Here is a 12,916-nt window from a genome sequence, read left to right on the forward strand (position 1 = left end):
TTTTAGGGTTTATTCTCTTAGCAACTTTCAAATATGCAAGACAGTCTTATTAACTGTAGTCACCATGCTATACGTTACATTCCCATGACATTTATTTTATAACTGGCATAGTCTATTTTAAGTTATAACAGCTTAAGTTTAAACGCATTCTAAAGTTACGCGTTTTTACTTTACCCCACCCACATTTTGTTTTTGATGTCCCATTTTGCATCTTTTTATGTTGTATATCCCTTGACTAATTATTGTAGTTATAAATATTTTTACTACTTTTGTTTTAACCTTCCTAGTAGCTTTATAAATGATTAATTCATTACCATTACTGTATATTTGCTATTACCAGTGAGATTTATACTTTCAGATGTTTTCTTGTTACCAATTAACACACTTTCTTTTCAGCTTAAAAAAAGTCCCTTTAACATTTCTTGTAAGGCCAGTTTAGTGGCGATGAACTCCTTGAGCTTTTTCTTTTCTGGAAAACTCTCCTTCAATTCTGAATTATAACTTTGCTGGGTAGAATATTCTTGGTTGGAAATTTTCATCCCCCAGCACTTTGAATATGTAATGCCACACCCTTGTGGCCTGCAAAGTTCCTGCTGAAAAATCTGCTGATAGTTTTATGTGGGTCTATTGTACGTAACAAGTTTATTTTCTCTTGCTCCTTTTAAGAACTTTTTCTCTTGCTCCTTGTCTAACTTTTGACATTTTAACTGCAATGTGTCTTGGTTCCGGATATGTTTAACTTTTTGAGGTATTGCCAACAGTTTTACACAGCTTCTCCACCATTTTATATTTCCAGCAATGCACAAGTGTTCCATTTCTCTATATCCTAGCCACCACTTGTTATTTTCTGTGTTTTTTTATTTTATTGTATAATAGCCTTCCTAATGGGTCTCATTGTGGTTTTGGTTTGCATGTCCCTACCGACTAGTGATGTTGAACATCTTTTCATTTGCTTATTGGGCGTTTTCTTCTATTCAAGTTCTTTGTCTATTTTTAATCAGGTTGGTTGTTATTTGTTGTTAAGTTATAGGAGTTCCTTATGTTTCCTGGATATCAATCTTTATCAGATATGTGATTTGCAAATATTTTCTCCCTTTCCATGGGTTATCTTTTCACTCTATTGATAGTGTCTTGATGCACAAAAGTTAAATTTTGATGAAGTTCAATTTATTTTGTTGTTGTTTTCTGTGCTTTTGGTGTTGTATCCCAGAAATCATTGCCAAATCCAGTGTCATGAAGGTTTCTCCCGTGTTCTCTAATAAGTTTTATAGTTTTAGCTCTTATATTTAGGTCTTTGATCCATTTTGAGTTAATTTTTGTATATGGTATAAGGTAAGGGTCTAGCTTTAAGGCATCTAATTTTATTGGCCACAAATTGTCACAAACTGGATGTGAAATAGAATGTGGAATTTGCTGGTGTTAGAAATGTAGTGATGGTATAGGATATAGATGAGACACTAGTTTTATACTGTTGACGTTTCCGAATGTTTTGGGAGTTCAGAGCAGTTGCAGTGAGGCCAGATAATCTAAGTGAACTGGGAAAATGGTTTGGGGACTCTAATGGCGACCTGGTCACTTTCACCAGGCCTTATGAGAAAATAACAGCGTTTATGAATATTCTTACTTGGATTTGTCACTCATATGTTTTATTCTTTTACAATCAGAATAGGTAATGTGCGTACATTCCTTTAAATATGTTCATAAGAATTAACTTGGGACAGTGATGATAGCTGTATAATATATGAAAACTTATTGGAGTCTCTGGTTTTACTAAGCTCAACTCCTTGTGGAAAAAGAAATGAATTATACTTTTAAAAAAATTATTTTTCAATTACAGTTGACATACAATGTTATATTAGTTTCAGGTGTACAACATAGTGATTAGACATTTATGTACCTTACCAATGATCACCCATACCTATAAGTCTAGTATGCATCTGAAACCATACATAGTTATTGCAATATTATTGACTATATTCCTACGCTATACTTTACATCCCTGTGACTGTTTTTGTAACTGGCATTGTACTTCTTAATCCCTTCACTTTTTTCACCCAGCCCCCTAACCCTCCTCCTATTTGGTGACCCTCAATTTGTTCTCTGTGTCTATGAGTTTGTATCTATTTTATTTGTTCATTTATTTTGTTTTTTAGATTCCACATATAGGTCCATCCATGTTGTTGCAAATGACAAGATTTCATTCTTTTTTTATGGCTGAGTAATATTCCATTGGGAGTGGGACTTGCCTTTTCCACGTTTCCACCCCTTCTACCAGTCTCGACATCTCGACATGGCTTTTCTTAACTCCTTAGTTACGGGACTTCTGTTCAGGTCGTCTTCAGTTGGTTCTCAGTGGTGGTTGCTCTATGGTTTAGTTGTAATTTTGATGTGGTCATGGGAAGATGTGAGCACAGTGTTGACCTACTGCGCCATCTTGACTGGAAGTCCGAGATGAATTGTACTTATTAGTAGTGAAAAATCAAAAGGGAAACAGCAGTGACATTTCACATTAGGTATAACTTTTCACCTTTCTCAGGGATTGAGGAATGATCTGAAAGCAGCTTTGGATAAGATCGATCAGCAATACCTCAATGAACTTGTGGGTGGTCAAGAACCTGGAGAGGAGGACACACAGAATGATTTGAAAGTTCATGAAGAAAACACCACAATTGAAGAGTTAGAGGTAATTTCTACCCCCACCTTACCTCATCCCCTGTCATACCTTTCATTCCCTGGCGCAGATGGTTGAGTTCATCAGATTGTTCAGTTCAGAGCACACTGTCGTCTTTGGTCATTATACAGGCCATTCTTTCATTTCATGCTTTTATTTATTCACTCCTTTTTTTCTCACTCTCCACACTCATTCTCCAACTTCCTGCCTTGAAATGTAATCATTCTAATATGTTTGATGTGTATCCTTTTATTTGTCAGTGCTCCTCTTTGTGTGTATTTGTTTTTTATTTACATAAATGATATTGTACTATGAAATTCTTCATTCTGTTTTTCACTTTTTTACACTTTGAACTATGTCTTAATATCCATTCTTGATGCCTTTTGTATGTCTAAACCTTTGCTTTTAACTGCTAAGTAGTAGTTCATGCTCTGTGGCATTCACTGCCTTTGACTTTTGTTACCCCATAATGATGGACAACTAGATTGCTCCCAGCTCCCTATTACCACTAACAGCTTTGTGGTAAATAATCTTGTACATCACCCCTACGGACTCAGAAGTGGGATTGCTGGATTTGTATATATTTGCCTAAGTACTGCCAAGTTGCTCTCTGGAATGGCTGTACCAGTCTGCACCCTACCAGCAGTGTGTGAGTGTCTTGTATCCCTACATTCCCTGCCAACACTTGGCAATCTTTTGCTTTCTAAATTTTGCCAGTGTGTTGAATGTGGAATGATATATACAATCTTAATTAAAAAGCAATGTTGATCATCTAAATAGCTAGCTCAAGCAAAAAATATGGCCTATTTTAAATCTCTTAATATTATACTTAATAAAATGTAAACTGATAATTTTCTGTTTTCTTTCATTCCTGGCCCTTGCACATGTTACACTCTTCTGTGAGTGAGACCATAGTTGAGGAGGATGGCCTTTTAATTGTACCCGCCTTGCCCAACACCTATCTATGGACCCTACTTTGTATTGGAATAATTGGGATAAGCAACCAGTTCTGGGCTATTTTTTTCCTTTTCTTTTCTTTTTTTTTTTTTTTTAACAGCTTTATTGAGAAATTCACTTACCATACAATTTATCAATTTAAAGTGTGTACTTCACTGATTTTTAGTATAATCATCAGATTGGATGGTGCAATCATCACCAGCATCTAATTTTAGAACATTTTTGTTCTCTTGAAAAGACACATCCATTAGCAGTCGCTCCCCTTACCCCCTCTTCGGTTTTTTGATTCATGAAAGATAACATTTTTCTAAATTTAAATGGCTGATTGGTGAGTATTTTTAAACTTATGTAGAAATTCTATCAGATTTTTTAATACAAATTGGACACTCGATGTAATAAAAAGCCGTGTTGAGACTGGTGTTGGTGCCGTGTATGCAGGCGTTGCTCTTAACTAACAAGTGGAATGTTGTTTTTCTTCAGGCTTTGGGAGAATCTTTAGGAAAAGGTGACGACCATAAAGACATGGACATCATTACCAAGTTCCTGAAGGTACGTACCTTTAGGCCAGGAGAGGGGGACGTCTCGATTGCTTAAGAACTGTTTTTATATGTTTGGATCACGAAGAGTTAAAGACTGGGAAGGGAAAGCTTAGTAAACATTTCTGGCATGTGCACTGTTTATGATATTGCTATGCACGGGGGTATAGAGCTTAATCAAAGACAGTGTGTATTTACGTGGTTCGTGGCACTTTTCTTTAAAGCTGACATACTAATGTAAACACACAGAAAAGAATCACAGCCGTGGAATGAACAAGAAGTTTGGGGAGTTCAGTTTTTTTTTTAAACACTCTAGGAAGGAGTACAATGAGGGGAGGGTTCCAGAAGCTTTTTTGAGAGGTGATGACAGTAAGGAAAGTTAGGAGGTGGAAAGGCATTGTCATTGCAAAAAGCAAACACATCAGTAACCTTTCAGAGACTGTTCATTTTCTCAGTTCTATAGATAGCTGCTTATTCTTGCTATGATCAGTCATTCTGTCTTTCTTCTCAGCATTTCTCTATTTAGTGGCTAAGACGGTGTGCAAATCCCAGATTCAGTGGAGCAGTTATTCATATATTATTTATGTTCAGGCCAAGAGATTTAAATGCAAGAAATGTTTTTACTTGTATTTACAGTTTAAATACAACATATGCTTCATCAAGGTTCTGAATTTGGTGAGGATATGACATGGAACTAGATAGGGCATGGGAACTAGTTATGAACTAGAATTTTCTCTTAGAGTGACAGCCTCTCCTTATATACAATTCCATGGGGGACCGCCACTAGCGGAGTATGTGCTCCTCAGTCTTCACTGTTTCCCTGCCTCTAGAAAAGGTGCTCTTTGTACAGTTAAACCCCTGGGGGCACTAGGGTAGTTTTCTGGAGTGGGGAGGGGGATGGGTCATAGTTTTTTTCATTTCTGTTCCTTCTTTTCGTTCTTTCTCCTTCAATCAGGCACTTTAGTGGGATTTTTAAATTGAATTGTGGTCTTTATTGCAAAAGGAGAAAATTGAAATACTACAACATACTTGGAAGATTGCTTAAATATCATAGCACGTACAGTATTATGGCTGATAATATGGGGGGTTGAATTTTATGTAACAGAAATACAAATAAAAGTGTTTTCCACCAAATATTAATAGTTATCCATGTAATTTGATAGTTCTTTTTAGGGGGAATAGATTATCCTTGAGTAGGAATGTATGTAGAATAGGGAAGTTTGTATGTGACTTGCCAAAGGTGCTACTTCAAAACATACATGACAATATAAGCAGAAATAGTTGATTAAAATATCGCCCACTGATATTTAATTAATCAGTCAAGAAATTGACTCTTAGGATGATAGTATACTGTTTTGTGTGTTAGAGAACTTTTAAACTTGTTGAACCACTGGGTGGCATTGTAGTCTAAATTTACCCTTTCTTTCAACAGTTCCTTCTTGGTGTTTGGGCTAAAGAATTGAATGCCAGAGAAGATTACGTGAAGCGCAGTGTGCAGGGTAAACTGAACAGTGCGACTCAGAAACAGACCGAGTCCTATCTCAGACCCCTTTTCAGGAAGCTGCGGAAGAGGGTGAGGTGTCTTAAAAAATGCTTTTATTAACGGGTTCAACAAACCGAATATATAAAATTAGAATAAATGCAGTCTGTAACTGCACACAGTAGCTTCCAAAATTAGTTATGCTCTTTTTTTTCTTTTCCAGAATCTTCCTGCTGATATTAAAGAATCCATAACAGATATTATTAAATTCATGTTGCAGAGAGAATATGTGAAGGTACATTACCATACTGTGCATTGAAATTATGGTTGAGCTTCTCTAGATTGTGTACATAATGTCTTCATTTAGTGTTGGAGTATTTTACATAGGTGATTGAAGAATAGGTGTGAAATGAATTAGTAGTAAAATAAACCTTTTATTTTCTGATGTATTGTCAGCTTTATTGTTGGGCATTGAAGATTAAACTTTCAGACCACACAGTATGTTTAGTCATTTTTAAAGTAGATATAAAGATTCTTCATATCATGGACTGGATATAGGCAGTGTTCATTTCATGAATGGGATCAAAGTTTGTAGATTGTTTCTGTGGGAAAATTTGTTCCAAGCCATAATATTGTTAAGCAGATTCATTTCACAGGCCAGCTATAAAAACCCACTTAATCCATAATATAACTGAATTATTATACTAATGATACAATGGAATCTGACTATCCTTTGTACTTGTTTCTATGAGGAAATGTACCAGGTCAGGCTGCCAGTGTCATCTCAGGACTGCAGCAGTAGCAGAGCCTTGTAAGGGAAGACCTTCCCCTTTTTCCAATATCGTTCCTCTCAAATGGGCTCTGGGAGGAGGTGCCATGGGGAAAGAGCCCTGGTGTCCACGTACTGCTGGGATAGATTTTTGAAAGGGGAGAGTGGAAGGCTGTCAGTTGATGGGGGGGAATAAGAAGAGAAGAGCCTAATGCACCAGTGGTGGAGATTGGAAATGGGACATTGCTTGGTGGGCCATAAGCTGAGTGTGAGGAGGGGCGCTTCTGGTGGCTGTGTCGCCCACGGGCGGAGGAGTAGAGAATTTCAGTGCTGCAGTTCCAGTGACAGTTCCAGAGCAGTAAGTAGACAGGGCACTGACAGAAGAGTGGGAATTGCTTATTTCTGTGCTCTGAGTATCTGTCCTCATGAAAAGGGACTGCTGGCATTCCTGGGTGACTGGCTGATCTTTTTGATCAGAGCCTCATGCTAACAAGGCTAAAGTGTTGTATTTACTTCCTCTATATGAGAGCCAGTTAGTTTTATCAAAGAAAATGTTTTTGTGTTATGGCTATAAACTTGATTCTTGGATAGTTTCTGTTAGCTGTACGGTGTTTACTAAGGATGCCTGCATTGGAATGGGTGGGTACGGACACCATCACGGCAGAAAGAATTCATGTCACTTGCTTTTTCCTTGTTCTTTTTTCTTGTTCTCTTATATGAGAAACAGGTGAAAGTTTTATTTTGTATAAACTACAGAAAGAACAAAGAAACTTTAATAATCTATTTGGACAGTTTTCTTTGGAAATTTAGGGAAACTAAATACTGGAAATTTTTGAGAATCAGTGATAAAAATGTCCTTTTAAAATTATGCTTTGAAAAAATTGAGTAGAGCAAATTGAAATCTATCTTTAGGGTAGAAATGATCTTCTAGTTATCCTATTTGTAGTACCTAAATTTTTCAAATCAACTCTGCATATCAATCACATAGGTGTTTGATTTTTGAAACTAAAATCTCCTTGAAGCCTGGCTATATAGGCATCTCTAAAACCCTCAGGGCCTTTTAGAATTTCCTTGCCTTCTCTTTTGTTTTTCTTCTTTTTCTTCCTCATCGGTTGCCAGGCTTGGTTTAGAAAAAGAGCCATTTGTCTTCATTGGTTTCTGTCTTTATGTTTTGTAGCTTTTATTTTAAGGTTCTTGGCAGGTGGGAGGCTTGGGGGGGGGCCAAAGTGAGCCGATCTCATCCTTTAGCTATTTGACTCAAGGGCCGGTATTTAATCTCTGTTTACACATCTGCCGTGGACCCTGTGTAACAGTCCCAGCGCACAGAGCCCCCACTGCTTTCAGAGGTCTGCACTGCTGTGCAGGGAGTGAATGTGGTTTCAGGTTGAATTATGAGAAAGCAGTGAGCCTCTGTCTTCTGTGTGACCACCTGTGTAGAAGACTAGGTCGAAAGGGATCCAAACAAGAGTTTGTCAGGACATCAGATTACCTATCCGGTTATGCCAGATCTGAAATGTGTTAATGTGCAGTGCGCAAAGGCTACTGAGGAAAGTTTGTCTACTCACACGTTTAGCTTTGGTTTCTGTTTTACCATGGACATTTGTGGTCCTGGGCAGGGCAGTCAGTCATCCGTATTTTAACTTCGTTTGTTTGATTAAGGGGAATGGTAATATTTTCAACGTGCCCAAGAGATGGATGAACATCACATCATAAAGAGCTGTGAAATACTTGAGTTAAAAATTTGGACCAACACAATATTTTTGCTTGTCTGATCTCTCTTCTTAATCTTTCTTTTTAGGCGAATGATGCTTATCTTCAGATGGCCATTGGAAATGCACCTTGGCCCATCGGTGTGACTATGGTTGGTATTCACGCCAGAACTGGTAGGGAAAAGATTTTCTCCAAGCATGTTGCACATGTTTTAAATGATGAAACACAGCGGAAATATATTCAGGTAAGCAGTTTGAGGGAAAAACATTTCTCTGGAGGACAACATTGTCCAATTCCCAAACTGTAAATTTTGAGAGCAGAAGAATTTTAGCAAATGGGACATACCATGATAGGATGCAAGTCCACTCTATAAATACTTGTAGATGAGACATCGTCACTGAATAAAATTAAAACCTTTCAAGCTTCGTATGTGATGCAAGACAGGGTGAAGTGGTGTGCATTCATTATCTTAGCATTAAATTAAAACTATTGCAGTTTGCTTTGGGAGTTTAGAGAAGCAGCAAACTTAGAGTATTTTGCAGTAAATCCTGTTTTGTTACTTTCAAGGTAGATTTAACATTTACTAGGATAAAAAGGTATGAATTGTAAAAATTTTGCTTTAATGAATATAATTTTTACGTAATGTATATCAACACTTCTCTACACGAGTAGGTCTAAAGTGTTTACAGTTTATTTTCTTAAAGTTATACAGGCCTCACATAAACTTGGCATGTTATTGGTTAAACTCTTAGTGGGAAAAAATAACTGTATTTTTAGGTTTTGCCAAATTGTCAAGAATCCCAGGTTGTGTCTGTTTGCTGGATGTTAATTCCAAAGCTTGAAGATGATACTCTGAAAGTTTACTTGAAATTTAAAATTCACTTAAAATGCATGAAGTGATTTCAGATTTTGTGCCAGAGAACAATCGTTACCATATTCATGAATTATCTTTTTGTTTGTATTTCAGTTCCAAGTGATAAATGTTAATTTGTGTTATGCTTTATTCACATATATTAGTATTTTAAAAAGTGATTTCAACCTGACTCCTTGATATGAGCTGTAGAATTTATAGAGTTCAAATATACTTATGGAAATTTTAGGACATTTCCGTTTCTTTTAATAGCTACTAGTGACAGTATTGAAGGCAAAAAGCTTTTCCTTGGGAAAAAAAGTTGTTTGGCTTTAACAATAGAAAACAATTTTCAGTGATTAAATTTGCTAATTGTGTTCAACTATACCATGGCCAAAGCTATAGTGTGTATAAAAGTTCATATAATTAGTAAATTGTTTTAAATAGCATTTCTGTTTTAAATTTCAAGTGTACAATTTTATAACACATTATCTGCATATTGTATTATGTGCTCACCACCTGTAGTCTAACTCTCCCTCTGTCACCATATATTTGATCCCCTTTCACTTCTTCCTCCTCCCCACCCCTTTTCCCCTCGTAACCACCATACTGTTATCTGTGTCTATGAGTTTGTTTCGTTTGTTCATTTTTTTGCTCTGTTTTATATCCCACATATGAGTGAAATTATACGGTTCTTGTCCTTTTCCATCTGACTTATTTCACTTAGCATGATACTTTCAAGATCCATCTGTGTTGTTGCAAATGGCAGTATTTCATCCTCTCTAATGGCTGAGTAATATTCCCTTATGTATATGTACTGCGTCTTCTTTATCCAATCATTTGGTTGTTTCTATGCCTTGGCTATTGTGAGTAATGCTGCAAGGAATATAGGGGTACGTATAGCTTTACAAACAGATGTTTTCAAATTTTTGGGGTAAATACCCAGAACGGGGCTTGCTGGGTCATATGGTAGTGCTAGTCTTAATTTTTTGAGGAACCTCCAAACTGGTACATAGTGGCGGTACCAGTTTATATTCCCCCAGCAGTGGCGGTTCCTATTTCTTCACAGCCTCTCCAACACTTATTTCTTGTTTTGTGAATAATAGCCATTCCAACAGGTGTGAGTGAGATGGTATCTCATTGTCGTTTTGATTTGCATTTCCCTAATAGCTAGTGAAGTGGAGCATCTTTTCATATAGTATCTGTTTGTACTGTGTTTCCCCGAAAATAAGACCTAGCCAGACAATCAGCTATAATGCGTCTTTTGGAGCAAAAATTAGTGTAAGACCCAGTCTCATTTTACTATAAGACCAGGTATAATATAATATAATACTGGGTCTTATATTAATTTTTGCTCCAAAAGACGCATTAGAGCTGATTGTCTGGCTAGATCTTATTTTCGGGGAAACAGGGTATGTATTCTTGGGAAAAGGGTTCAGATCCTCTGCCCATTTTGTAATAGGATTCTTTTTTTGTTGTGTTGTATGAGTTCTCTCTATATTTTGGATATTAGCCCCTTATCGGAGGTATTGCTTGTAAACATATTCTCCCATTTGGTTGGTTGCCTTTTTGTTTTGTTTATGTTTTTTTTACTGTGTAGGGGCTTTTTAGTTTAATGTAATTAGTATTTGTTTTTAAAGCTTTCTGGTTTATATTGGAAGCTATATAATGACCTATCCTACTCCATTGGTCATCCTTTTAAAATGTTACCTTCTCATTTAAAAAAATTTCTCCTTTTTTCCCAAGATGATTAGGGAAAATTGAACATACTATTAATATATCTGAACTCTAGGAAGATGTTTGACCTAAACCCCAAACTCTCATGTGGACAGACGTAGACATGCTAATACATACAGTCAGGTGACGCATAGCTGGTTGAGGGAGGAAAGCCCGGGAGTGCTGAGCAATGGATCCATGTCTACTTGGGTGACCTCAGCACTGACCTTTTCAACCTTTTAATGACTGATTTGCATGATTATTATTATTCGGAGAGGTATATTTATCAGATTTACAGACAGCGAGAAACTGGAAGGCATAGAGTGTGTGTTAAGAAATTGGCATTCTAGACATTCTTGGCAGACTGAAGTAAAGGGCAGATTCTAAAAATACATTAATACTTACCAAGGATGACCATAAAGGAATTTGGATGCAATAACCTAGTTGCTGGAGCATACAATCTGAGCAATGTGTAAGAGAAAGAATTGTAATTTAGTGGACTAAAAGTGCAATAAAGTTAGTAATATATGGTCACTGGAAAGTTTAATGATAGCTTACATTATTATATAAGTAATAATGTTATTTAATGTTACGTTACATTATTAAGCATAATAATTTAGTGTTGATTCCACAAGGCAAGAAGAGAGTTTACTGTCGTACCCCCAGAGCCTAACGCAGTACCTGCCATACTGACGGGGGGTGCTCAGTGAGTATTTGCTGATTGACTGAGTATAGGACAGGAGTGTCCTTGAGCAAGGTTACTTTGGTTGAGGTCTGGGTAAGAGTGTTATTGATAATGAAAGAGCTTTCTGGTGAAAGAGGGATTAAACCTGTCATATACAGTTAGGGACCAATTTAAGGTTCAGGAAGGAAAACAGATTTCTAATCAGTGTAAGGGAAAGTTGTTTTGTTTTTTTTTTGATTTTTTTTTCCATTTTATTTTTAAATAATTATACACTCACAGAGGTTGCAAAATACTAAAGGTTGCAAAATACTACGAATAAGCTTTTTAGCAGGCAGCATTGCCCTAAGATAGGAATAGGGCCACTTTGGGAAATATGGGGGAGATCCCCTACCACGTGATGTTTGCAAGCATCACGTTTTAACTGTTGCCTTTTCTGGTCCTTCTGGCCTTTAGATTTCTCTGATTCTTTCCTGCCATTTTCCTAGAGGTCATTGCTTAAACCTAAAGTTGTCACCTTATATTCCCATGACAGTCAGATTGTTACAAGTGAGTTGAGTGTTAAGAAACACCTGACCCTGTCTTTTGTTTTCCTACTTTTCATGTCGGTACAAATAGAAGTAGTATTTTATTTCTTCTCAGCTCTGCTATGAGATAAGTGGACGGTGCAAACGCTGTGTAAGTGTCAGCCAATGCTTTGCCTTCGTCTTGATGGAGTCACTTTAGCTCATTGTTACCTTGTAGGAATATGGTTCCAATGTTGCTCCGTCTTTTTTTTCTTTTTTATGAACTGCCAAAATCTTGATTGGTTTTTTTTAAAAAAGTGGACACTCCTATTTTAAAAACAGTACCAAAAAAAAAAAAAAAAGAAAAAGAAGAAAGAAAGGAAGGAAGAAAAAGAAAAAAAAGAACATTGTATAAAGCCAAATAAAATCCCAGTTGGTGATCTGTGTCATTAAAACCATGGTGCAGCTCAAGGCAAAAGAATGCTGCCGCCCTCATGATAGAATTTTATGAAATTCTTGGTTACAGTTAACTGAGTCATTGCCTAAGCTGTCTTATGAGTCTCCTTCTTGTTACTTTGGTATTTAGACGAGGTTTATTTGAATTATCCTAAAAAAGGGACAATTTAAATACATCATTTGAAATTTAAGTCCAGGATTGGCAAACCTTTTCTTAAAGGGTCAGATAGTAAGTATTTTAGGCTTTGCACTTCATAGGTCTCTGTCGCAGCTACTCAGCCCCGCAGCTGTAGCGTGAGAGCAGCCTGCGGCTGTGTTCCCTTAAAACTCCATTTATAAAAGGGACAGGTGGCCTGTGGGCCAGTTTGCTGATCCCGGTAATGTATAAACCCAAACCATTTCTACCTTAAGATATTTGCTGATGGGTAATGTGACAGTCATTTAATAAGGTAATTACTTCTTTAAAATGAGACAGAACATACCTCAACAAACAGTGCAGCGCATGAGGTGTACTCATCTTAGTTGTGGAGCTCCGTCATTCTTGACATATGTAATATATATCATGACATAAAACAAGATCTAG

At 36.7% G+C, this 12,916-nt stretch overlaps 1 protein-coding gene across 3 annotated transcripts in view; it reads left to right on the forward strand.

Annotated features, from left to right (window-relative positions):
• The window catches only part of PRPF18 (pre-mRNA processing factor 18), a 44,410-nt gene that overhangs the window by 20,883 nt on the left and 10,611 nt on the right, over positions 1-12,916 (forward strand). For all 3 annotated transcript variants that reach the window (XM_019738310.3, XM_019738311.3, XM_074324777.2), the window contains 5 exons: positions 2,537-2,683; positions 4,109-4,177; positions 5,597-5,737; positions 5,868-5,939; positions 8,212-8,367. In XM_019738310.3, coding sequence (XP_019593869.1) covers positions 2,537-2,683; positions 4,109-4,177; positions 5,597-5,737; positions 5,868-5,939; positions 8,212-8,367 — 585 coding nt within the window. The remainder of the gene's footprint in view (positions 1-2,536; positions 2,684-4,108; positions 4,178-5,596; positions 5,738-5,867; positions 5,940-8,211; positions 8,368-12,916) is intronic.

The sequence above is a fragment of the Rhinolophus sinicus genome, chromosome 1, assembly GCF_057876585.1.
Source record: "Rhinolophus sinicus isolate RSI-liver-muscle chromosome 1, RSI-T2T, whole genome shotgun sequence".
Classification (NCBI taxonomy): Eukaryota; Metazoa; Chordata; class Mammalia; order Chiroptera; family Rhinolophidae; genus Rhinolophus; species Rhinolophus sinicus.